The sequence below is a fragment of the Vulpes vulpes genome, chromosome 4 (assembly GCF_048418805.1).
Source record: "Vulpes vulpes isolate BD-2025 chromosome 4, VulVul3, whole genome shotgun sequence".
Classification (NCBI taxonomy): domain Eukaryota; kingdom Metazoa; phylum Chordata; class Mammalia; order Carnivora; family Canidae; genus Vulpes; species Vulpes vulpes.
In genome coordinates, this window is record NC_132783.1 from 116,635,796 (window position 1) to 116,663,692 (window position 27,897).

The 27,897-nt window shown below is 43.7% G+C and overlaps 1 protein-coding gene across 1 annotated transcript; it reads left to right on the forward strand.

The window, feature by feature from the left end:
* Nucleotides 1-2,338: 2,338 nt before the first annotated feature.
* On the forward strand, nucleotides 2,339-27,897 carry SLC36A2 (solute carrier family 36 member 2). The gene is made up of 10 exons (XM_026010598.2): nucleotides 2,339-2,619; nucleotides 5,530-5,620; nucleotides 6,162-6,250; nucleotides 6,777-6,872; nucleotides 10,688-10,772; nucleotides 14,131-14,349; nucleotides 16,078-16,176; nucleotides 21,570-21,736; nucleotides 23,554-23,723; nucleotides 26,441-27,897. The coding sequence occupies exons 1-10, from the start codon at nucleotides 2,456-2,458 to the stop codon at nucleotides 26,710-26,712; spliced, it is 1,452 nt and encodes a 483-aa protein (XP_025866383.1). The 5' UTR covers nucleotides 2,339-2,455; the 3' UTR covers nucleotides 26,713-27,897.

A 27,897-nucleotide genomic window follows, 5' to 3' on the forward strand; every position in this document is an offset into this window, starting at 1 on the left:
ATTACCTCCGCAGATGATTCTGATACACGCCAGCTTTCAAAACGGCCGTCAAAGAATGAAAGAAACAAGGCCCTCTGTTTGCTCTAAAGGGTCATAAAAGATTATTATCAGTATTTAAAGCCCATTTGTTCCACCCATTAGGGCGATGCCAGGTCAGTAGGCTGTCCTCACACAGCGGCACGTGCCCCAAGCCAAGGGAAGTTGGGCCTGCGGCTCGGCAGCCCGCGGGGGTCCTCCGTGCCTCAGAAGCCCCCAGAAACTAGTGTCCCTTTCCAGAGTTGGAGGAGAGAGGAGCAGCACCTTTCCCAGGGTCACAGCAGCTTCAGGGGAAGAGTGGCAGTGGAATTAAGAGCTACGGTGCCGGGCCAGTGTTACAGGGCTTGCTTTGGAGGCCCCACCTGGGAGAAGGCCTCTTGCCTGCGCACTGGGGGTACAACAAGTGGGGTGTCTGCAGGCAGCGCTCGGCCAGTTTCCTTGTAGCTGAGGATGTCCGGCGAGGGCCCCAGCAAATTCCCGTATTCCAGCGGCTCCTTCCCCAAAAGTCGGAAGATTAACTCCGGCTTCTCACAAGCTGAAAAGGAAAAGAGGAACTAGCCCCATATCTCAACATCTCGAGCTCCTTGACAATCTCCTTCATCCATCTTGTTGCCTAAGCGGGAACAAAGATCTGCTGGTGGGATGAAAGCTGAGATTAGAATCAAATTACTGAGGCTCAGGGCGGCCAAGGAGCAGACCCAAGGATGAAGCCTGCCGCCCCACAGACCAGGAATGCTGCCACGTAAGGCTGCCAGGCGAGTGAGCGAGGCCGTTTCTCAAACCACAGCAAGTGTCTCAGTTAATTCAGGGCAAGAAACTTGAAGGGTGGGGCCGGGATTCAAACCAAGAGGTCAGTGTGGTGGCCAAAAAGCCACAGGTTTCAGAGACAGATAGTTCTGGCTAGGGTAGATTTGGGGCTCTGGCGACGATTAGCTGTGACCTCGGGCAAGCTATTCTATACCCCCCTAAGCCTCAGTTTCCACATCTGTAAAAACAGAAGGACAATGCTACCCAGAGAAGTGACCAGGCTTTTTGGAACCTGAAACTTCTACCACTTGGGTGGGCTTGGAGGGGTGGGTGCCGGTAAGGGGTGGAGAGGGCCTCTTTAAGAACAGGAATACAAAATTACACGTTCAAAATTGCATATGGGATCTTGGAAGGGGTCCCATGTAAGGGAGGGGCCGGACAAATCTGTCTTGGGTGCTACCAGTTAGCTGAGAGATCACTGGAGTAAAGCTCCTGGCACATGAGATGATGGTATGGGGAGCGGTATGACTTGAGAAAAATGCTATAATTTTGAGGAAGGAGGAAGTCTTGGCCCATTCATCTGTCACTGAAGCAGAGATAATGACAGAGGATGGAACACCAGAGAAACCCCCGCAAGGCCTTCTTTAGCTGCAGTTTGTCCTGAATGTCATGTACAACCTTAGGCAAATCACGTGCTTTCCTGGTGTCAGTGTCCTACCCACTGAAATGTGGCTGGGGGGTTGTACGATCTCTGCCCTTTTTCCAAAAGAACCCTCACTGCTTTCTCCTGGAGCTTCACAAAAGCTAAGAAGCAGCTATAGGTGCGTGAGTGCTTGCTCCTTTTTACCCTCAACTTTTCCCAGGGAAGGGGATCTCCCAGAAGGATGACTTACAGTAGGTGTTAGCCAATGAGAAGTGGAACCCCTGACCCGAGATGAACAAGGAGATGGGGTATGTAGGTATTCTCTTGGAGACAGAAACAGGGTATTAGTAGGGTGCCTGGGGGTTCAATTGGTTAAGCATCTGCCTTCAGCTCAGGTCATGATCCCAGGGTCTTGGGATCAAGCCCTGCATCTGGCTCCCTGCTTAGTGGGGAGCCTGCTTCTCCCTCTCCCTTTGCCCCTTCCCGCTGCTTTTTCTCCCTCCCTCTCAAATAAATAAATAAAATCTTAAAAAAAAAAAAAAAAAGAAATAGGATATTAGTTTAAAAACCTGCCAAGGTGGGCCCTGGTCCCTAATCTATCACTTTCTGGCTATGTGATCTTGGGCAGGTCCTTTTAGTTCAGAGTCTGATTTCTTCATTATTTAATTTACAGAATTAAATGAAAAATACAGGTAAAGCACTCAGGAGAATATCTATCTCTTAGTGAGGTGCTTCATACATGTTAGTTATGAACATGATGGGTATTGGAGTCACTGCTATTAGGTGAGATGGATGACTTCTCTCCCAAATTCCTTCCCGCCTCTTCTGCTCCAGCTTCTCTTGCACTGGGCTTCTTCGGGCAGGAGGAGTGTACTCCGGGGGAGGTAGGCGGGGCCTCATTCCAGCTCCACCAGAGCCTGCTGAGGCACAAGCTGCTGAGCTGGGGTTTGTACCTGTCGGACACCTTCCTGCGTGCCTCCTTCCAGAACAGACCTCCTCAGCATCCACAGTCCTCTCTCAGAAGCAGTCATGCCTGTGACAAAGAGTGGCAGGGGTCACCAGGGTGCTGTTGACCTCAAACTGGACCTCACATCCTCGCCCAAAAGTGCCAAGAAGCTGCAGAGCAAGGACTCCAGTTTCTGGGATGGACACCCTTCCGAGTCACCAGGCTTAGAGAAGACCAAGGGCATAACGTGAGTGCTTTTTTCTGCCACCCCTATTTCTGCCTCTGGGCCTACAAGCTTGCCCTGACAAAACACCCTGGGGTGGCTGTGTCTGACCCCCAACCCATTATGCTGATGGGAAAAACAAGGTCAAAAAAAGTGTAGTCAGAGACTGAGTCAAGGTGAGAGCTTATAGGGGCAGGAGCAGGGGCTCAGAAAGCCCCAGGATTTCATGGCCCCACACTCAACACGTGCAGATGGGGACACTAAGGCACAGTCACTCAGGCCACACACTGGGTCATTGGCAGGATGGGCACTAGAATCCAGTGCTGGCCCTAAGCCAGTTTTGTTCTGGTCAGTCCTGATCATTGGCAGAGTCTCAACTTCTCCAAGGAGGTGGGATCTGAACTTAAGACCACAGTGGCTTCCTTGACAACCAGACATGGACTCCTCTCTGCCTCCTTCTTACAGTGACCCTGGCCTCTACTTTGACCCATACTTCAATTGTGAGGATATCCAAAGCAAAGAATGTGGAAGACTTTCTTCCACCTCCCGGTGTAATTAGGGGTAGGGAAGACTTGCAAACCATGACAAAAAAGGGGTTTAGATGGGGGAGCCAAGCTACAGGGCTCAGCAACCTCCGCCTCCACCACTCAAGCAGAGTGGCCAGTTCACTTAGGAAATGTGGGTGGGGTGGCCTGCTGGAGAGTGCTGCTGCTTTAAGAGAATGTTGACAACACTGATAAAGTAGAGAGCACCTGCGTTCAACTAGTCATTCTGCACTTTCCTCCCCTAGCCCCAGCGTCCCCCATATGCAGAATAGAGGTAAATGGGTGGCAGTGTGAATTTAAAGAGGCTGCCTGTGGGAATGACATCTGAGGGGAGGGGGTGGACAGCAAGCAGGGAGAAGTTATGGGCCAGCAAAGCCCCTTTCCATTGTCAGCACAGTGATTGGCACTCGATGGGGTTTGGTTGCCCTCAGGTGCTAGTCCTGGAGGCTGTGAATTCCTGACACTGCGAGTGAACTTTCCAGGCCTTGGGCCATCCACTGCTGCATTGGGCTGTTTCTCAATCTGAGGCTTTGAGGAAACCAACTAGCTCTGGTGTCCTAAACTGACACATGGCTTGGTGGCAATTTCAAGAATCAAAGAAACAGTGTGAGAGAACCCAGAGGGGTTTGGAGGGAAAGAGAATCAAGTCAGGCAAGCATGGAACTCAGATCAGCTCACCTAGGTTCAAATGCCCACTTAGCTGCTAGCCAGCTTGAGCAAGTGACAGAACTTTTCTGTGCCCCACTTTCTCCTCTGTGATATAACATTTCATTCCACTCAGGATGGCTGCAAAGGTGATTTGCACATAAAGCCCCTCGCAAACCCAGCACCCTTAAAAGCTGGCCACTGTGAATACCATGAAGGTCCAAGGTCACCAAAGGAGTTAGGGCTCAAACATGAGTCTCCTGCCTCCCAGCTCACCACACTAAGTTTTCCAGTTGGCTACATGGCCCAAAGTTAAATTCTGATTTCTTAAGTCCCTTGGTTAGAAATTTCTAAAGTGACCTGTTGACCCTTCCCTTGTTGCAAAACAAGCCTATTATTGGAGGGCCGTAGGGCACAAGTGCTCAGTCAGCAATGTTGACACCCACTGGGAGAGAGAAGGGCACGCGATTCTCCGCCCACTTTCTCCCTCAATTGTTCTCTTTAACCCATAACAAATCAATGGGCAGATCCTCAGAAAGCTAGAGGAGCTAGGGATTAACATAAAGATAAGGTGGTTGGGGCAATCCTTTCAAAATATCATTCCTCCCAACATTTACAGAGACTCAGCAAAGTAGATGTGTTGCCCAAGATGACACAGCTAGCTAAGTAGTGGCCTTGGGATTTAATCCCTAGTTCATCCAACCTCAGAGACCAGGTTCCTTCCAGAATACCTCTGGTGCCCTTCACAGTCAGTGTCCTCGCTAAAAGTCTCTCCCAAGTAATTTCCAATGTTTCTCAAGTTGTGATTATAAATCCAACACTCACATTGGTTGAATCTGATCAGGTACCAAGAGGTATAGTAATAGGTGGTTCTGTAACTCATCAGCATGGAGAGTACCTCCTTGAAACTATTTATCCCTGAAGGTACCCATCTGTCTTAAGGGCTCTAAGTTTTTGTTTTTGCTTTTCTTGGGGCAGGGAGGAGACATGTCTTTCCCCAGCTTGAGGTCCTGGCCTGATAGGCAAAAAAATTCCTCTGAAGCCCAATCCCCAAATGACCCTGTCTCCACAGATCCCATTTGAGGACCTGAATCATCTGACATACTTAATTGAGAAGGTACTATGATTTCTCTTCGCTGATGGTCTCCATCCCTCTTCTCTGAGTTCAGTCCTGTCTCAGCTGCTGGTTCAATGACCTTGGGCTGTCCCCTTTCTCTGCTTCCGTTTCCTTGGTTAGAAAATGGAACTTTTCCCTCTATGCATCTCTCTGGGCCTGTTTCCAGGAGGTGGTCCAGTAGAAGTGGGGTGAAGAACAGGGACTCTGAAGTGGTTCTGGGTTCGCATCCTGATTCCACATTATATCTTTGGACAAGTCATAAAAAAAAAATCTCTATGCCTCAGTTTGCTCATCAGCAAAATAAAGGCAATAACCTACTTCCTAGTCTTGACAAGAGAATTAAATAAGACAATACGGGTAAAATACTTAGTATGGTATCTATTATATACTAAATATAAGAATGGCTATGTTGAATGTTAGCTGCTAAAACCAGGACAGTTTTGGCAAATGGGATGGTTGACCACCCTACAGGAGATCCAGAGGTGCCAATCAAGGCCACAGGGACTGAGTGATGGCCAGGGGCCCAGCTATCCAGCTGTGCTCAGGTGTTGGCATGCTGTGAGCAAATGCCTGTTGGACCTCCTCACCTTCACACACCTACCCTCATGTCTCTTTTCTCTCCTTCAGAGCGTTCCAGACCTTGGTTCACCTGGTGAAAGGCAACATGGGCACAGGGATCCTGGGACTACCCCTGGCAGTGAAGAATGCAGGCATCCTGGTAAGAGGGGCTGCTGCAGGTGGGGCCTGCATGACTGAGTTATAGCAGAGAGTGGGAGGACAGTCTCTAAGAGTTTATAATGGCTTGCAATAAGCACTCTTTGTGGGAAGCAGCTTGGTCCAGACTTGGAGTCTAGACATCTAGGATCTGAGATCTGGCTCTGCTGCAGACTTTGAGTGGCCCTGGTGAATCATTTGTCCCTTCGTTGGGCGCTCCGTTTTCTCCCCTGTAGAATGCAGGGGTTGGACTATAATGAGTTTTCCAGTTGTGCCCTATGAAGCACTAGTTCTCAGGGACACCTCAGAGGCCACTAGGGGTCACAACTCCTATTGTAATTGCTTTATGTACTTTATTGAAGTACTACTTGAGACTGTATTTGAAAGAATAGTTGTTGCTGCTAAAAAAGGACTCACAAAGCAGTTTGTTAGAAAGTTCCTTGAGTGCCAAATGGTATCTGTACTAGCAAATCTCTCCTTGCATTGTTCTTCATGAATCCATTCTCTTTTCTCTTCCCATTTCCCCTGGCTCCTCCTTACCTCAGATGGGCCCACTCAGTTTGCTAGCAATGGGCTTCACCGCCTGCCACTGTATGCACATCCTGGTCAGGTGTGCCCAGCACTTCTGCCACAGGTGAGGAAAACTGTTCTCATGTTGGTTCCTTTGGTACTCAGTTCTCAAGGATATCCCAGAAACATCCTACATATCACAAGAGTTTCCCTCTTTCTTCCAACAAGTATCCAAAAAGCATTTGGGACAGAGACCTAAGGTGAGGCTCTGGGATATTAGGTAATCTGAATCAGGCCACTGTGATTATCTGCTTGGCTCATTTGTAAATTGGGCATAAACAATCCATGCCTAACCCTGCCTTGGAGAATTGTGATGAGACTCCATTGGGATCATGGATATGAAAACTACTGAACCCATGCGAAGTGTGCTTTATTAACCTTGTTATATAGTAATCACCCCCACTTGACAGGTAAGGAAAACAAGCAACCCAGGAAATACTGCCAGGTGTCTAAGTCTAGAACTTGGGTCTCTGCCCTAGTGGTCTTTCAACTCCAGCTGGGTCCTGCCTGCTATGTGTCTTCTGACTTTTTAGTACATGGTCTTAGGTTAAACCCTGTCATGGTAACTATATATGCATCTTCTCCTACAGGCTTAACAAGCCCTTCATGGACTATGGCGATACGGTGAAGCACGGACTGGAAGCCAGCCCCAGCACCTGGCTCCGGAACCATGCCCACTGGGGAAGGTAACTTGTTCTTGCTTTCCCTGAAGTAGACTAAGGTACAGGAGGAGATGAGGCTGTCAGGGATGCCTTCTTCCCTGGAAAGCTGGCTCATGTGGCACAAAATGTTGGACTTTATGCATGGAAAGGGGTTCATTGGCAACGTTCCTGATGCAGCCCCCCTCCTTGTATACCTCCAGTGACAGTGTGTTCATTCCTTTGTTTGGCAGCTTTAATAATCTTCACTTATTTATTAAACTATATTTATCCAGTTATTCTATATACCAGGCCCTGGAGATACTGTGGAGAGCAATGCGAATGAGCTTTCCTTTCACAGAACCCATAATCCAGTAGGAAAGACAAGCATTACACAGTTTAAGAAACAGTCACTTAATAACCACTAGGATAAATATGATGAAGAAATACTAGCAGGTAAGGAGATGTGTGTGGGCTCATGGGGACCTCCTAGGATGGAACAGTTGAGATGAGCCCTGAAGAGAGGAATTCTTTTTTTTTTTTTAACAATTTTTAAGATTTTATTTACCCATTCATGAGAGACACAGAGAGAAAGAGAGTCAGAGACACAGGCAGAGGGAGAAGCAGGCTCCACGTAGGGAGCCGGACGTGGGACTCGATCCCCGGTCTCCAGGATCACACCTTGGGCTGAAGGCGAAGCTAAACCGCTGAACCACTTGGGCTGCCCTTCTTTTTTTTTTTTTTTTTTTTTTTTTTAAGATTTTATTTATTTATTCATGAGAGACACACAGAGAGAGGCAGAGACATAGACAGAGAGAGAAGCAGGCTCCATGCAGGGAGCCCCATCCCCGGACTCCAGGATCATGCCCTGGGCTGAAGGCAGGCACTCAACCGCTGAGCCACCCAGGCATCCCTGAAGGAATGGAATTCTTAAGGATGAGGAATTACCCAGGGGAAAGTGGGCAGGAGCCTGGAAAACTACATTTTAGACCCTCCTAAGGGTTTTTGTTCTTTTCTTTACAACAACTAGAAAGCTACTGGAGGGTTTTAATCAGGCAAGTGATCCTATTTGCATCATTTAAAGATCTCTCTGGTTTCTGTGAGGAGAATACATTGTAAGTGAGCAATCATCAATTAAGTCGGACCCATGAAGAGGCTAGTGACAACTGCCAGGCAGGTGGCAGTGACAGCTGGGACCAAGCTGGGTAACAGTGGGAATGGAGAAAAATGAATTTGGTTATCCCAAATCCCAGATCCTGGGACTGTGGGGAAAAAGGAAAGTCAAGGTTGACTGAGATTTCTGATGGCTACTGTTTTGGACAAGTTGGGTTTGAGGTTCAAGTGGAGATGCCAAGTGGCCAGTGATATGTATATAGGTTTGAACTTATTGTCATCATACAGGAGATACAGAACTGAAGTCATCAACCACAAAGCCAGGGGGCAGAAGAGGTCCCTTAGGAAGAGAGTTGTTGTGGGTTGTTGGTTTTTTTGTTTTTTTTTTGTTTGTTTGTTTGTTTTGTTTTAAGATTTTATTTATTTATTCATGAGAGACAGAGAGGCAGAGACATAGGCAGAGGGAGAAGCAGGCTCCATGCCTGATATGGGACTCAATCCCAGGACCCCAGGATCATGACCTGAGCCAAAGGCAGATACTCAACCACTGAGCCACCCAGGTTCCCCAGGGAGAGAGTTTATAGTGAGAAGAAAAGAGTAAAAAAGACGGAGATATTAAGGACCTTTTGCTGAGCTGCAGCTCCTGTCTTTTGCTTTCAGGAAAAAACACAGAATAAGTCAATCCCTTCCATCCTCTGGTACTTGAGATTGTATCTGCTCTTTTATCTTTGTTTTCAGGCCTGTGCCCACCCCCTCTCCATACTCTTTTCTGAGTACCATCTAGATCAAAGTCTCTCTTGAACTGTGATACTCAACCATTACAGCCCTGCTGTGTACCCTCTTACATAATATAGTCTGCAGAAAACCATTGGCTCTGGCATCTCCCTTGGCCCAAAGCTCATTCACATACTGAATCAATAGATTCAGCCTCTGAGTAGACAAGGAAGGCTTTGGGATGATAACCAGAATGTTCCTAATGTGTGACTCAAGAGGAGATTTTGCCTGTCACTTACCCCTCAAATCGTTGTAGTCATCGTTGAACATGTAAAGCAGATAGAGAGCTTGCTCCTCTAATCATTTCCTCTTCTATAACTTCAACTTTTTTTTTTTTTTTTGGATCTGTGGGCTCTTCCTCTCAACATTTAAATGCATTCACGTATCTCCATCTTAAGAATAGTAAAATAAACTCATAAAGCTTCCTGGACCTTACACCATCCTCTAGCCACCGTCTTAGCTCCTATTCAGCAGCTGCTTATTCAGCAGATATTTACTGAATTCCTGCAGTGTCAGGCAATGAGGCAATGGCTCTACAACGATGGACAGAATGGGCATCATCAAGACTGGCGCTCACCCTTAGCTCTGTGAGAGAACAGCACATCCTCTGCCTTGACTTCCATACATCTGATTCCATACACCTCTTCCATGGATCACCTGCCTTTTCTGTCCTTATACTTCTGTTGAAGTTCTTTCCACCAATGTCCTAAAAGACCTCCTTATTACACCTTCTTTGCCCTAGAGAATCTCTCAACAGTGTGGGTACAATTGACTATTCTCTTTTTCAGACACTTTCTCCCCTTGGCTTCTATTAAACGCCTCCCCACCCCTAGTTTCCCACCTACCTCTCTGGCCAGTCGTTTTTTACTTCAGGCTCCTTTGTTCCTATCTTCCCTTTAAATATTGGTGTTCTCCAGGGTTTGGCACACCACCTTCTCTTCTTCTCCCTTTACAGGCTCCCTAACACTGACCTGTCTTCTCAAGGCTTTATCCATTACTGACAAATCAACAGTTCCAGACCCTCATATAGTTGCCACCTGAATGTCTCCTGTAGGAGCCCCTGGCTCAACGATTCAGTGATACTGAATGTGTCACTTCTTCCCCTTCCCCTAAAATCTGTTCCTTCCAGTGCACTTCATTGTCCGAGCCAAAGCCTATCAGTAACCTTCGATCATTTCCTTTCCCTTTCCCCTAGATGTAAGTGATCACCAGATTCTGTAACTTCTAGCTCCCTAGTACCTCATAAAATGCTTTAATGCTCTCCTCCTAATGGCCAGGCTGCTGGACACCTCTGTGAAGACCTATGCAGTCTACCCCATGCTGAGGCTGGCCCCCTCCAGTGGATTCCCTGCAGCCAGAGAAATCTGCCCAATCCCTCTGCTGAGATGCTTTCCTCACTCCTCCCTCTCCATCTCCTCCACCTTGTCTTTTTAAAAATTTCTCTCTTTCTTCCCCTTCCCAAGGGACTCCCCCTCAGATATTAGTTTTTCTATGCAGGCTATCTACTCTATAATTAGGGTAAAATATTCTTTTCACCATGGCCCTTAGTGCCATATTCTTTTTTGATCACTAACCTATAAACCTCTCAAGAAGGGACCATGTATTCTTTTTGTTTCCTTAGAACCTAATACGGTGTTTGGCACGTGGTAGAAAAAAATTGTCATGTTAATGATAGCTAATAAAAATGGTGTGCCTACTTCCTTACATCAATTAGTATCAATTATGAGGAATGCTGCAGAGCCAGGTGTGGGGAGTTCCTAACCATGAAGAATTTTGCCACTTGCTGAGCTGGGAGTGTGAGGGTGGTTGAGAAACATTTTTTTTTAAAAGAACTATTGTCACTTGATTTATTGCCCCATTGCTGGTTGCGATAGCAGAAGGGAAGGTGCTGGAACTAGGTCATGAGCCCCTGGGGACAGAAATAGAAATGACAAACTAATTCTTCTTTTATAACTCATTTTCTTTCTCTCTTCCAGGCGTATCGTGAGCTTCTTCCTTATAGTCACCCAGCTGGGCTTCTGCTGTGTGTACATTGTGTTTCTGGCTGATAATTTAAAACAGGTAGAGTCTTCTAGAGAAGGTGGAAGGGGAAAGGACATGGAAAAGGAGGGTCCTCTGTTAGTTGTTCAGCAAATGTGGCTTCTTCCTTTGGGCTCCTACTGTCCTCATCAATACAACAAAGGAAGTTAAACTAGATGTTACAAAAGAATCCAGACTTGCCCAATTCACTTACTGTTCTACAGTGGTTACTTTTCCAGTATCTTGGACCTCTTCTCAAAGCCATTCTCTAAAACCTAGCTGGAAGAAACCTTGGATTTTTGTTAGTTGTCCTGCCTTGGACCTTAATCATTATTAACTCTCCTAAGACTGATGTAGCTCTTTTTGGATGATACCTAATATTCCTTAGACCATCCTTATCTACCTTTAGCTGCTTAACCTCTGGTTTAACAGTTGGTGTCTCCAGGAAATTGTTTTGATCTAGCCCAGAAGTTATCTTGTAGCAATTTAAGTAAAATATTATGGGTAATAACAAAGGACATCCTTAGTCTTAAAAAAGAAATTATTCTTTAGGCTCTTTTTTTGCTTATAATACCACAGAAATTTAGAGATATAAAGAAATTAGAAAGAAGGAATAAATAGCAAGCATTCAGAGTTAGCATCTATTCTGGGTCAGGAACAGGGAGTATTATGTATGCTTTCCCCCATTTAATTCCCTCCATGGCCTTATCAAAGTAGGTACTGTGGTAAAATTTTGCAGATTTTGCAGATGAAAAAACTATAAAACTATAAAACTAAAAAAGCTATAACTAGTATAGTTATAAAAACTATAACTATAAACTAAAAAACTATAAACTCTATTATGTATAGATAGACGATTGCAGAGCCAACATTAAAAATCCCAGGCTTTTGACATCAGAGCTCAAATTTTTTTTTAAGATTTTATTTATTTATTCATGAGAGACACAGGGAGAGAGAGGCAGAGACATAGGCAGAGGATGAAGCAGGCTCCATGCAGGGAGCCCAATGTGGGACTCAATCCCTGGTCTCCAGGATCACACCCTGAGCCAAAGGCAGATGCTTAACTGCTGAACCACCCAGGCATCCCCAGAGCTCAAATTCTTGAGCACTATGCTATATTGCTTTTAAAAATGAAACAAGGGATCCCTGGGTGGCGCAGTGGTTTGGCGCCTGCCTTTGGCCCAGGGCGTGATCCTGGAGACCCGGGATCGAATCCCATATCGGGCTCCCGGTGCATGGAGCCTGCTTCTCCCTCTGCCTGTGTCTCTGCCTCTCTCTCTCTCTCTCTCTCTCTCTCTGTGACTATCATAAATAAATAAATTAAAAATAAATTAAAAAAATAAATATTTAAAAATAAAAAAAATAAAAATGAAACAAAATTGGGGTGCCTGGGTAGCTCAGTTGGGTAAACATTGGACTCGATCTCAGCTCATGTCTTGAGCTCAGGGTTGTGAGTTCAAGCCCCATGTTGGGCTCCATGAAGCCTACTTAAAAAAATAAGGAAGAAAGAAAGGAAGAAAATTATTATTAATCCAACCATTCATAGTTATTGTTTTACGTTAGCATTACCTGATTAGCATTTTGTAATGTCCTTACCGTTTTTTGTCCTTACATTTTTTTTTAAAGATTTTATTTATTTATTCATAGAAACACACAGAGAGAATGAGAGGCAGAGGCACAGGCAGAGGGAGAAGCAGGCTCCATGCAGGGAACCCAACGTGGGACTCGATTCAGGGTCTCCAGGATCATGCCCTGGGCTGCAGGCGGCTCTAAACCGCTGTGCCACCAGGGCTGCCCTGTCCTTACATTTTTAAATATAATTTTTACTAGTTTCATAATATTCCATCACACAGATTGGCTAGGATGTAGTCTTCTATCATTGGATATTTTATTTGTTTCCCTTTGTTTTTCTACTGTAATCTGTGGAAGTCTTTGTATACCCCTTATTTCTTTGGCATCTATTCCTTAAAGTAAAATTATTGGGTCAAAGAGTTTGATTGCTTGAAGGCTCTTAAAACGTGTCACCAGATTGGAAATCAATCTGCTATCAGCAGAATATTATAATCTGTCTAGAGACAAGGCAAACATTCTCTTGAAGAGTTTGCAGGCTAAGTAGGATGTGTCCTAAAACAAAAAAGTTAGCTATCAGTATATTTTGGTGCTGGGTCATGACACCACTAACAACACTCGGAAGGCGGGGCTGCCTCATAATGAACTTAAGGAACAAAAATGTGCGGGGGCAGAAAGGATCACTGGAGTAAGGGAAGGCTCCCTTGCGGAGGTGCATCTGAGCTAGATGTTGGAGGACAGGTTTGAGGAGAAGAGGGGTGGGCAGCCAACAAGGGAGGAGTGAACACCTGGAGGCAGGAATGTAGGGGACTGGCTCAGGAGAGGCAATAAAATTGGTTGGAGGAGAAGGTGTGGACTTTGGGAGAGGATAAGCCTTCAGGATTGAATGGGCCCAGGTTGAGGGCCATGAATGCCTGCTAATGTTTCAGGTATTTTTCCTGTTGAAAGGAATTAGAAGTCAAGGAGTCAGAAAAAAAAAATAAGACTTAATTGTTCATTTAAGTAACTGTGGTCTGTTCTTAAGGGAAAAGGAGATATCAAAATAAGAGCAATTTACATATGCTGTAAAATAAAAAGGATGAGCATAATACATGTAACTTGTGATATGACATAGAAAATTTATAGATGAAAAATAGAAGAAAAAAAATAAAATGCATAGATGAATATATTCTAGGACATCACCCTGGCTACTAATGGGTACTGAGATTATCATTGCTTTCACATCTTCTTGCCTAATTCTAGTTTCTAATTGTTCTGCAGTGGATTGTATTGCTTATGCAATAAGACTGTATCCATTAAGTCAGGCTTAGTCAGGGTAATACCATCCTTCTTCTCTCCCACCCTCCCTGACTTTGCCAGGGGTGTTTGTACTGTGTTCGGGTGCGGGAGTTTCTTGTCTGTCACTATGATTGGGGGATGCAAATAGCTATTATTGGGTGGGATCCAGGAATGCTGGATCTTGCATTGAATATGTCTTACAGTGAATGGTCCAGTCTTCATAAGGATGGACCTTATGAAGGGATGCAAATAGCTATTATTGGGTGGGACCCAGGAATGCTGGATCTTGCATTGAATATGTCTTGCAGTGAATGGTCCAGTCTTCATAAGGAATAACTCTCTCACTCAAATACCAGAATTAGTCCAATTAAGAAGTAGTAAGTGATGGGTTTTTTGGTTATAAGCAAAAGAAACACCCTAACTCATTATGAGGCCCTACCATGTGAGGCATGCTTTTTGTGAGGAAGTTTGATTACGGGTCAGGCACTAAGTTAATCATGTGGCTAGTAGATTTATTGAATCTTCCCCCTTGCTTTTCCTATTCCTTCCTCAGGTAGTGGAAGCAGTTAATGGCACAACAAACAACTGCCATTATAATGAGACAGTGATTCTGACGCCCACCATGGACTCGCGACTCTACATGCTCTCCTTCCTGCCCTTCCTGGTGCTGCTGGTCCTTATCCGGAACCTCAGGGTCTTGACCATCTTCTCCATGTTGGCCAACATCAGCATGCTGGTCAGCTTGATCATCATCACCCAGTATATTGCCCAAGTGAGTACACATACACACACCTGATTCCTCCACTGGGCAGAGCTTTATATCAATAACAGACTGATTCCTACCTAGGGTCAGCTCTGAGGGTAGGTGTGTACCTCACTCTTCTACCTTGTACTGTTGTACCATTATTTCCACAAAGATGTCTCTGTTATTCTTCTGGATAGCTCCTCTTTTATATTGCTTCTTCAATCCTTGTCAAATTCTAGCCTTTGAAAAAAATTATGCTTTGCAATTCCTGCAATGATTGGATAGCAGCAAAAGGCAAATGAAAAGCAGGAGCTCGTACTAAAGCTGAAACTTACCAAATTACCTATAGCCCTATATCCTCTAGGCTACAATTCCAGGTGTCCAAAATTACCCATAGGAACTCAACAGAAGAAAAATAGTATTTAGTCACAGAGACAGCCTCAGAAGGCTACAGGCCTTCTATCACAATGCAAATTACAATACCTCTGAGGTTGAGTTGCGAATATTGATTTTCCCTCAATTTCCTACTTTTCTACTCTTTCTAATATTTATTTGCTGGACAAAACTACATAGAAATTTTTAAAAATATTTTTATTTATTTACTAATAACAGACACAGAGAGAGAGAGAGGCAGAGACATAGGCAGAGGGAGTAGCAGGCTCCATGCAGGAAGCCCGATGTAGGACTCAATCCTGGGACTCCAGGATCACACCCTGAGACAAAGGCAGACACTTAATCACTGAGCCACCCAGGCATCCCAAGGCTACATAGAAATTTAAACCTAGAAACCCCCTGGCATATGTCACAAACCTTTCAGATGTTCTTCACTTTCAGAAGTCACAAGAAAAAAAAATTATCTTGTCTGTGGAATTTAGTAAAAATAACAAATCAGTCAAATTTTTTAAGGATAATTATAAATAGGTATTATATTCCTCAAGACAATATTGAGAAATTCTCCAAAATTGAATTTCCCAATAAGATAACTACCTTCAATTTACTTATAGACCATTCCTAAGGTTGCCTAGTTGGAGAAATGTCTCTGTAATTACTGTTTCATTCAGGTCACAGGGTATATAACATATTTATTCCACACTCTTTCTATCCTTTCAGTTTATAGCTCATTGAAGAAGAAAAGGGGACTTTCATATCTAACTAATGACTTCGGATTCCTGAGACTATCACTAACTATAGTCACAACAGTTTCTGTCACCCATAACCACTGGCACATTCCAAGTGTCTATGGGACTTGAAGCTAGTACAACCTGTGGTGCATAAGATTTTCTTTTGGAGGGTTCTAGTAAACCATACTCCTTCCCCATGAGGTGCTGACCCTTCAGTTCTTTGACAGTACTTCAGTGTTTCTGTCCTCTGGCCCTATGGTATGGTGCATGTTAAAATTAACTTTGGTGGGGGACCTGGGTGGCTCAGCAGCTGAGCATCTGCCTTCAGCTCAGGTCATGATCCCACGGTCTAGGGTTAGAGTCCCGCATTGGGCTTTCCACAGGGAGCCTGCTTCTCCCTCTGCCTTTGTCTCTACCTCTCTCTGTGTGTCTCTCATGAAAAAGTAAATAAATATTTAAAAATAAAATAAAATTAAGTTTGATGCCTACTTCCTTTTGAAGTTTTTGGAATTTCTGACATTCCTTTTTTTTTTTTTTTTTTTTAATGTAGGTCTGCTCTCAGAATACTCCCCTCTTAAATGAACCGAAACATGCTTTGAGAATAAAGGTCTTACTACATTTCTCTCTCCTGTAGGGAATTCCAGACCCCAGCCGGTTGCCCCTGGTAGCAAGTTGGAAGACCTATCCTCTCTTCTTTGGAACAGCCATTTTTTCATTTGAAAGCATTGGTGTGGTAAGGTTTGAATTGGGGTAGACATTCTCCTGTGCTCTGGGTGGCCCTCTGAATAGGAGCAGGGAACTCTGGGTTTCTGAGTCTCTATGTGCACACAGGAGAAAGTAATCTCTTGTCCCAATTCATCTATTAAACATTTAATGTTTAATGTAAATGTAAACATTAAATGTTTAATGTCTATTGTGTTTCTTAATCTTTTAAAATCAAGGCAAATGGAGGAATACAATTTACAGGATTTAATGAAACAAAAGGAGTCTTAAGCTGGGAAGTACTATATATTTACAATGGATTATTAAATAGTTTGTGTTTCCACACTTGAGGAAGGGTAGTGCTATGTATGTGATTTTTGTTTACTTTTAGTTTGCATACAATACAATTCACTTTGTGGGGTATGTGTACATTTCTGTAAGTTTTGGAAATGCAGAGAGTCACAGATGGACCACAATCAGGACACAGAACAACTCCCCCATCACAAAAGAAACTACCTCATACTGTCCCATTGTTGTCAGCTCCTCACTTCCCACTAGCCCCTGGCAACCACCTTCTGTTCTCCATCTCCTGTTGTTCTATCTTTTCCACAATGTCTATATACCTGGGATCATGCAGTACGTAACCTTCTGAGACTGCTCATTAAGGTCATCTGTGTTGCATGCATCAGCAGCTCCTTGCTTTCTATTGTTGAGTATCCACTGTAGGGACAACACCAGGATTTGTTGATTAGTTTCACCCACTGAAGAACAGTTAAGTTGTTTCTAGTTTTTGACGATTATGAGTAATACTGCTATAAGCAAGCATTTGTGTACAGGTTTTTATGTGAACAGAAGTTTTCATTTCTCTAGAAAAGTCTGTTAGTCATATATTAATGTATGTTTAACTTTATAACAGACTGCCAAACAGGGTTTCATAATGGCTGTACAACTTTGCATTCCCACCGGAATAGATGAACATTCCAGGTGCTAGTTCTTCTATGTACTGTCAGCATTTTTTAATTCAATCATTCTAATAGGGACATAGTATTTGGTAATCTAGAGCATCATTTTGTGGGCTTGTCATCTGTATATACTCTTTGATGAAGTGTCTGTTCCAATCTTCTGCAAACTTCTAAGAAACTGAACTGTTAAGTTTTAAGAATTCTTTATATCATTTTTTAAAGAATTCTTTATATTATTAAAATGCGGGATCCCTGGGTGGCGCAGCGGTTTGGCGCCTGCCTTTGGCCCAGGGCGCGATCCTGGAGACCCGGGATCGAATCCCACGTCAGGCTCCCGGTGCATGGAGTCTGCTTCTCCCTCTGCCTGTGTCTCTGCCTCTCTCTCTTTCTCTCTGTATGACAATCATAAATAAAAAAATAAAAATAAAAATAAAAATAAAATGCAAGTTCTTTATTGGATATATAATTGCAAATATTTTTTTGTAGTCTGTAGCTTGTCTTTTCCTTCCCTTAATCATGCCTTTCAAAGAGCAAAAGGCTTAAATTTGATGAAGTCCAATATGTCAAAATTTTTATTTTTATGGATTCTGCTTTTATTTATTTTATTTCTTTTTAAGATTTTATTTATTCATGAGAGAGAGAGAGGCAGAGACACAGGCAGAGGGAGAAGCAGGCTCCATGCAGGGAGCCCAATGTGGGACTCGATCCTGGGACCCCAGGATCACACTCTGGGCTTAAGGCAGATGCTCAATCGCTGAGCCACCTGGGCTGCCCTGGATTCTGCTTTTAGTACTTTATATAAAAATACTCTGCCTAACCCAGGTTCACAAAGATTTTCTCCTGTATTTCTTCTAAATATTTTATAGTTTTCATTGTCCATTTAGATCTATGATCTGTTCTGAGTTAATTTTTGATAAAGGTATTTGTATGTTGGAGTTCATTTTTTTTTTTTTTTTGGAGTTCATTTTTTTAAATAGGATGCCCAATTGTTCCAGCATCATGTGTTGAAAAGACTATCCATTCTCCATTGAATTGTTTTTGCATCTGTGCAAAAACCTTAACAGTGTTGTCTTTCAATCCATCAACATAGAATGTCTTTCCATTTATTTGGGTCTTTTTTAATTTCTTTGAACAATGCTTTGATGCTTCACATCACTCCCACACATGCACAACTTAGAACAAAGCCTAGGACTTCACCACAGATTTAGGGGATCACTTTCTCCAACCTCCTCTTATGCATATTTTCCTGAACACTCACCAGCTTCTAATGGCTTCTTTTTCTGGTTCTCTGGCTAGAAAGCCAAAGTTTTAGCCTCCTATGGTGCTGTGAATTTCCTTTGACTGAGTCTGACTGGGATTAAGCACTGAGAGAAAAGAGAGGGAAAAACTAAAATAAAAATAATGAATGAATGAACAGTGATTCCTTCTAGGCCCTGCTTCTGGACATGCTACCTGTACAGTCACATAGGGTAGGGACCTGTCTTTGGAAGAATCCCACACATGGTTTAATGCTCTGTTTTTATCATCGTGAAATTCTTAATTTTTGAACAAGAAACCCTGCATGCTCATTTTGCAATGGACCCTGCAAATTATGTACCAGAGCTGATTTGTCCTCACATTCTTTGAAGTCCCAAAGCCCCCTTTCCTAGTTCTTTTGCTCAAAGAGAAAAATTTGTATCAGATTTTTAGGTACCTGTGTGAACACCATAGTCACTGATACACTAGGATGCTGTTTTGTGACTGGGACTTGCCTTGGGAGTGTGATTGTGAGAGTAAAAAAGGAAACAAACAAACAAACAAAAAAATAGGGATCTCCTCCATACTGTCTGTCCCACAGGGGTCTCTGTTCCATGTCCTCTAGTCAGAAAGAGGATTTCTCTTGGACAGTTTTCTTTCTCCATCCCCTGCATAGAATTCTAGGATTTGAGGTCCTCTAGAGTCTAAATTGGGAGATACAGTAAGAAAAAAAATCAAGAAACCCAGTACCATAAAGGTAATTTGTACTGGTTTTGATCAATCCACGTGCTATTATATACTTTGCAGGTCCATGGATAGTTGTTTTATGTATTCTTTCCAGAGATTTTAATTTTAATCAGTAAGAGAGCTATGGTGGAATGTGTCTACAACATCTTAATGGAAGTGGAAGCACAGTATATTTAGGATTTGGGACAGAGATACCAAAAAGAAAGCAGTGTGCAGTGGTTGAGCAAATGACTTTGGAAGCAGAATATGCTGGAATCTACTTTGGCCATGAACTCTAATTCCCCAACTAAATGATAGTAGTAATTGTTCAATAAGTATTAGTAATACACCTACTACGTGCTAATGATGATGACTTTCAGAGTTCACATGAGCTCTAGAAATCTTTTAGCCCAGTCTCTAACTTTACAGAAGAAGAGCCTAAGCCTTGAAGAGGAAAGGGACTTGAGCCAGATCACCAGCTGGGAACAGCTACAGCTGTAGCTAAAGCCAAGTGCCCCTTACTCCCAGTCCAGGGACCTTTGCACTTTATGTAAATGGCTGTTTATCAATTTGATTGTAGAAGGAGAGAAGGAGAGAGCCAGCTACTGAGAAAAAAGATAATTTTTTAGCCTGTAGAAATTATGCAGTGAAAATGTATTGCAGGGTGGGAAAGCTCAGGTTGGGTCATTCAGGATCCACATAATCCCTCAGACATTTTCCTGAGCACTGGCTTCTACTAGGAACCTGCCCCTAATCTGAAAGAAAGTGGAAAGGCACTATGATGACCTTGACATGGCATTCCCCTCAAGCATTTTCTATTTGCATGGGGTTGAGATGCATATAGGACAAAAAAAGGAGTTAACAGTACAAAGGAGTAAACACTAAGGTCCTACTGAATAATAAATATATCCAATGCTGGAGGGATATAGTCAAGATTGAGTAGAAGCAAGTACTTGAATTTTGGAGGACAGCCCCAGTCTGCAGCTTCAGTCTGCCACTTTCATCTTTGTGTAACTTGGGGCAATTTACTCCATCTTGAGTCTTGTCTTCCTCATCTATAAAATAAGAATTATACAAACACGATCTTCATAGAGATGTATGTAGTCTTCACAGTATTAAAAAATAAGAACAGTTAGCATTTACTAAACCCTTACTGTATGCCATTATGTTGCTCATATAAATCTCAAAAAAATTCCAGTAGGTAAGTTTTCAGATAAAGAAACCGAGACACAGATTAGCCTAATGATGCATGTAAAATGTGCTTTAGCCTATGGCCTGATCAATGAGAAGGAGAAGGTGGAGGTGGGCTGTTAGCTGATAGAAGCCTAAGGAAGAATTTATGGGAGGAGAGCCCAGCAGATTGGTTCCAAAGACAGAAGTGAACTTGGGATGCCCAGCAGGCTCCAGATAGGCTGTTTCAACTTGGATTCTCTCAGAGCCAGGTATGCATCTGGAGAAGAAGGATCCCAAGAACATGGTGTATAGGGAATGTCCTGCTGAGGAACCAGGAACCTCCAGTCCCAGCTCTGCCACAGCCCACTGTGTGTAACCTGTGTCGCAGCCTTCCCATCTGAACAGACAGCAGCGAATGCACTAGAATTGGAAGTCTCAAACTCCAAAGCCTTTAGAAGGCAATGTGGTTGAAGAGGCCAGGTATACGTCCACATGAGGGGGAGAGGTGGGCCTGGTGAATGGGGCAATAATATTGTGCCCAAAGGCATTCACCTTCAATTGTCTAAAAGGCTGTGCTGGCCAAACAAAATGCATCTGCTAGCCAGATCAGGCTGCCCCAGAGGCTGAGCTCCTTGGTCTGCACAACCTAAAAAGGGCCCTTCCAGCTCCAAATGGTCCAGGGCTCATCTTATGACTCCAGGCCTTCTTTCCTTTCTTTTCTCATTTATTGTAGTAAAACATATCTAACATAAAATTTACCATCTTAACCATTTTCAAGTGTACACACCAGTGACATTAAGAACATTTATTTTATCATGAAAGCATCATCACCACCCATCTCCAGAACTCTTTTTGTCTTGCAAAACTGAAACCCTATAATCCTTGAACAAAATGGTCATTTCCCCCTCCATTAGTCCCTGGAAACCACCATGCTACTTTTTGACTCTGAATTTGACTGCTTCAGGTACCAGTGTAAATGGAATTATGTACCATGTATCATTTTGTGACTGGCTTATTTCACTCAGCATAATGACCTCAAGGTTCATCCATGTTATGACATATGTCAGAATTTCCTTCTTTTTTAAGGCTGAATAATATCTATTGTATGTATATACCATCCTTGTTATCCATTTATCCATCAATGGACACTTGGGTTGCTTCCACCTTTTGGCTATTGTAAATGATGCTATGAACATAGCTGTACAAATACCTATTCAAGTCTCTGCTTCCAGTTCTTTTGGGATGTACTCAGAAGTCTCATGCCTTTCTTCTTTTGTTCATGTTCCTCTTTCCCCTTCTCTCTTTTTACACTATGATCCTTCTGTAGGTTCTGCCCCTGGAAAACAAGATGAAGGACGCCCGCCGCTTCCCAGCTATCCTGTCTTTGGGAATGTCTATCATCACTGCCCTGTACATTGGCATCGGGTCTCTGGGCTACCTGCGGTTTGGAAATGACATCAAGGCCAGCATAACCCTTAACCTACCCAACTGCTGGTAACTTCACGGGCCCTCAGGTGGTGGGCACTCAGGGTCAAGTGGAAATGTGTGGGTGACTGCTGCCTCCCTTCCACTGATGGCAAAATAGGGTCTAAAGGGCCCACACAGTGAATGAGAAGCAGAGCTATCATAGGAACCCTGGGCTCTGGTATCTCTGTCCAAGGAGCTCCTTCTTCAATAGCCTCCCATGTTGAGTGAGGCTTTGATAGCTTAGTATAAAGAAGGACATGATTTAGGAAGAGAGAGAAGAAGTGACAGTCCTTGCTCACCTAAGGAGAGAAGGGAGGGGTCCTCAGGGAGAACAAACAGCAGAGAGAGGAGTTGGTGGGTGGCAACACTCATCAACTACATTTCCTAAGGCCTGTGCTACCACCGAGCCTTGCTTGCCCTAACCAAGAATGCACATCCTCCAAGTTAGAATAGCTAGGATGAAAAAGTAGTAAAACAAGAACCAATTTGGGAAGACCACTGTAAAAATTTTATGTTTAAATGAACCCAATTCATGAAACCCAGACTTCAACAGTACCATATTTTTTTTTTTTTTTTAAGATTTTATTTGAGAGAGAGATTGAGCACAAGCAGGGGGAGCAACAGAGGGAAAGGGAGAAGCAGATTCACTACTGAGCAGGGATCCTAACACAGGGCTCAATATCAGGACCCTGGGATCATGACCTGAGCCGAAGGCAGACACTCAACCCATTGAGCCACCCCAGTGCTCCAACAGTACCATATTCATTTATTTGTTTATTTTTTTTTTAAAGATTTTATTTATTTATTCATGAGAGACAGAGAGAGAGAGAGGCAGAGACAGGCAGAGGGAGAAGCAGGCTCCATGCAGGGAGCCCCATGCAGGACTCGACCCCAGATCTCCAGGATCATGCCCTGGGCCGAAGGCAGCGCTAAACTACACTGAGCCACCCGGGTTGCCCATTACCATTTTAAATAGACACATGAGCCTGTATTGCATTGTGCAGCACTGTCTCTCACATTGAGACATGTCATTAATTACAGGATGCTATCTTTTTAAGGGTCACTTGGAGCTTCATTTGCTTAAATGGGGCTCCTTTCCCAAGGTGACAAATATCATTTATCAAGCATTTACTGCATGGCAATTCTGTGCAGACACCAGTCTAGGCACATAGGGGCATGGAAGGTGCTGACCAAGTAAGCTATGATCTTGAATTTCACTACCTTCCCCAGCTCATGATCTAGTGAGAATGAGGGAGGGTTAGTTTATATATACAAATAGAACAGAACAAGGAGCCCTCCAGAGTAGCAGAGAGGCTTTGGGGACTTTTGTAAACTGCCTCTTCCCCCAAAGATTTGGGACTCTGCAGTTCTCTCAACCTATAAGAAGCATGTGTTGATGGCCTGTTATGTGCCAAGAGCTTTGGGGAAATCCAGAGAATCGCTAAGGACTAACATTAGATCACAAAGGACTACCGTGTTTATACCCAGGTTTTTTGGTCTTCACCTGGGCAAGGTAGCTGGCCTTAAGCCTCTAGTTCCTAAAATCTAAAATTGACCATCAAGTAATAGTGGTTTATGAAGGTATTCCATAGAAGCATGCTCAAGGTTCTTTTTATTTAGAGATGACCCCCCTGTTGTCACTTGAACCTGTGATACTTCCCTCTGTTTTCACCACGTGCTCTGCCATGACTCCCTCTTGACTCTGGCAAGTCCTCTACCCATCATTTTCAGACAAGGAAACTGGAGCCCAAGGGACTATCCCAAGGTCAGGGGTTAATGTTCTGAGGAGGCCAGGTATCTGAGCATGGTGGCCTTAGGGAACATTTCTCTGGTTTGTCCTGCAGGCTGTACCAGTCGGTCAAGCTCTTGTATGTCGTTGGTATCCTGTGCACCTATGCTCTGCAGTTCTTCGTCCCTGCAGAAATCATCATCCCCTTTGCCACCTCCCAGGTGTCAAAGCGCTGGGCGCTGCCTCTGGACTTGTCTATCCGCCTCGCCATGGTCTGCCTGACATGTGAGTACAACAAGGCAGAGCAAAATGTTGCTCTTTTCCTGAGGGCTGTCAGGAATCCACCAGATGGTGAGGGGTAGTCATGATAACCAGCACTGATTAAGTGCTAATTGTATTTCAAGGACCATATTAAAGCATTACAAGGAGTAACTCATGTAAGCCCAGGGACACCTAATTCTTCTCCATATACCTAATTAGAGTCACAGGTGTCCAGCCTGAGGGAGTGACACAGCTGGTTGAACAATAATCATAATGTTAAGAACTGATATTTATTAAATACCTGCTGTGTACCAGCCACTGTACTCTTTTTTGGCCATATTCAAAGTATTTTATTCAGCCCTACAGGGACTCTCATGAGGTAGGGCTATGATAAACTTTACAAGTGAGAAAACTGAAGCAGGGAGCGATAATTGGCTAGGGAGCGCCAGAGCTTGGATCTGAACCCACATCATCAGCACCCTTCACCTCCAAGACAGAGGTCACTGGCCAGCGAGTCCAATCTGACAGAAGAGGTGTTTTTTTGAGCCTCAGAATGTTGTATAAATTTGTGCCAACATTTAAAATGTCCAAGATCTCACATACAAATCCAGATTTCTGATGTTTTGGGAGAGAGACAATTAAAATGGTTTGGCAAGCCTAGGATCACATTCCCCAGTGGCAGCAGTGAGCTGGACTTGCCCCTTGGGCTTCAGCTGGCCCGATCACAGCCTCTCAGTACTCCTTATGCCTCAAGCCCACTGATCCAGGTACCCCACTTCTGCAAGTGTTTTAGAAGGGTTGAAGGAGATGCTAGTGATTCCTGTACAGAGTGTTGGTTCCCCAGCTATCCCTTAGGTTCCTTTTAATTGATTCTAAGACTTCTCCTTGGGGCGATTCTTACTTCTTGCTGTACTAGACCAACCCATGCAATGCAATGGACACCAGTTTTCTTTCTTTGAAATGATTTGTTTGTCCCGATTTACCCCAGGAAGCAGTGACACTGCCATTCGGAACCTTAGAGACTCCAGCGAGATAAGAAATTTGTCCTAAGTATGAATATAATTCCTGAAGCCTATGGCTTCTGCATGCATTGCCCCAATCCACACAAATGAGGAATAAATTGAAGTAACAATAAAGATACATTTTCTGGGTGCTTTACATCAAGTAACTCAGTTATCCCAGGACATAAATGAGTTTAAAACTTGAACACCATTTGCAGTGTGAACCATAATACCATTGTGGACACATAGCATTTATCCCCATTTTGCAGAGGAGGAAACAAGCAGAGCAAGAGGTAGGGACAGAACCATTTATCCCCATTTTGCAGAGGAGGAAACAAGCTGAGCAAGAGGTAGAGACAGAACCACGGCCACACAGGGGAAACCAGAATCCTGCCTCCCAGCCCTGTTTTGGTTCTGATATACCACACACCTCCTCCACAGGAGGCCTGGGGGAGACTTTTGGGCTTTCTTGGTGAAAATCTTCCAAAAAGTCAAATAAAAAATGTAGAAGCCCAGGCCTGTAAAACATCCCACTGAAAAATACATAATTTCAAAATCTTTAGCTTCTGGTGTTTGTTGTTTTCTGACATGTATATAAAACCTGACAAAGACATTCTCTTAATGAGACCCTGTGATCTTGTTCCAACTGAACACCCCTTTTCTCCTATAAATAATTTCATATTCTAATTATTTGCAAGTAAGAGGTGTGTGTAGTCATGTTAGTTGTTAAAATGTTAGCTCTATAAAGGCATTTTTAGAAAATTGTTGTATCTTTTGTACATTGATATGTCCCAAACAGATGGGACAGTTCCCAGCACTGTTATGTTATTTATTAAGAGCTTGATCACTGTTTTATTTAAGATGATTTTATTTATTTGAAAGAGAGAGAGAAGAGTTGATGATTAGAGGGAGAGGGACAAGGAGACTCTGTGCTGAGCAGGGAGGCCGACACAGGGCTTGATCCCACAATCCTGAGACCACAATCTAAGCCAAAACCAACAGTTGGATGCTCAACTGACTGAGCCACCCAGGTGTCCCTTAATCATTGTTGAATAATATGGGGATTTGAAGTGCACCTCAGTGGCATAAAAATTATGTTAAGCTAAAAGCATTTAAACAAACAGCCACAGGGAGGGAAAAAATAAATGCTTATCTGAACTTCATTTGCTGAATTAAGCAGGAACTTCTGACAAGTTCAACCACCATAAATCCCCTCTGGAAGGTTTTCTGCCAGAAAGGAGACTAACCATCATCACAGACTGAGTAATTCCCTAAATAAACGATCTGAACCTTGCATAACTTCTACTTGTTCTTACATAGATGCTCTTTCTGCCCCCTTCTTTCCCCTTATGAAATGAGCAAGTGAACCTCTTATCTTTGGCTGTTCTGTGTTGCCTGAAGTAAACTCTGTCTTTTGTCCTGTTAATTTTGTCCATTGTCAGTAAATCCCCAGCTCCTACCAACGCCCCCCCCCCTCCTCAATCATTGAACCTCAAAGGAAAGATTTCTCTTCCCAACATTATGAATGCATTTTTTGGAAAAATTATTAGGACACACACCAAATTTTTAATTCATAATGTCTAGAGAATGTGTTCGGAGTATTACAGGACTTTTGATGTTTTCCTTATGTAACTAAATGTGAGAAACAACTAGTTTGTTTTAAGAAACGGATTCTAAAGCCAAACTTGAAAACCTTGACTAAGTGCTGAAGATCCATGTATCCTGTATCATCTCCTGCAGGCACCTTGGCCATCCTCATCCCCCGCCTAGACCTGGTCCTCTCCCTGGTGGGCTCCGTGAGCAGCAGCGCCCTGGCCCTCATCATCCCACCCCTCCTGGAGATCACCACCTACTACTCAGAGGGCATGAGCCCCCTCACCATCGCCAAGGACCTCCTGATCAGCATCCTGGGCTTTGTGGGCTTTGTCGTGGGGACCTACCAGGCCCTGGACGAGCTGATCTTCTCAGGACACCCCCTCACCTCTTCCAACTCCACCATTTTTGTTCAATGATAATGGCACTACTCCTTACCCACCAGCAACCTGATTTCTACTGATATGGATATCTTTTGTATGTATTATCTTTATTTTGCTGCTTTACCTTTCCTCCGGGCCAAGTTATGGTGAAACAATCAAGGACTCACCAGCTACAGGGTCTAGATGGTAATTTAAAATTTTTTGCTTATTACTTTTCTTTCCATCTCTTGCTTTCCATTAAGTCGAGAGCCTCCCATGGAAGGCTCTTGATTCCATCCAACTTCTTGGCAATTCACAAGGTGGATTTTGTACCTTGAGTGATGCTCTGCAAGAAGCAGCCACCAGGGGGAAACCAAGTGACACCAACTGGCAAAAGGATGTGCAGCTGGCTAAGGCTGACCCTGATCTGGTAAACAAAGGGTTTCCCCTTTTCCAGAGCAAAGACTAGAGGGCCTAACCTATAATCCAATAAAGTATACACAACTCCTATGACAAAAATGGGTAGGACAAAGAGGTCCAATGTGAACTGCAACTCTCAGAAAGGAGCCATCATCGTATTTAAGTCCAGGGCAATAAACTTTCTAAACCACTGGATAAAGTTCTGGCTCAGTTTGAAGATCCCAACAGTAGATAGGAGGCATGGAAGTAGATCTGTCAGTGGCAGGGGGAGGGAGGTGGACAATACTATTATGGTATTTGATGTTGTTTACCTCTTAATTCTTGGAACAAGCATTCTACCTACTGTGTGTCAAGCATAGTTCAAGGTTCTCCTAGTAGGTTGCAAGAATGCCAAAGATTCCTCTTGACAATGTGACTTTGCAGTTCCTCTTATCAAGAGGTGAAATATATGTCTCTACCCCTTGAATCTGGTCTTGGCCTCATGTCTTATTTGGGCCAACGGGACATTAGTAAATGTGATATAAGCAAAGGTTTGGTGATAGCTTGTGCAGCAGGACTTTCATTGCTCACTGTGCTATGGAGCCACGACCACCCAGTGAAGAAGCCTGAGCTAGCCGACTGGAGGATGAGAGGCCGTGCGAGCAGAAGTGAATCATCTCAGTTGAAGCCATTCCTCAGATCAACCAGCCTGCCAACTTCAAGACACATGAGGGAAGACTCCTAGACTACACCCAGCCCCATTCAGGCTGATCCAGATCATGAGAATTGCCCAGATGATCCACAAAATTGTGAGAAATGATAAATGTAATTTTAAGCCATAAA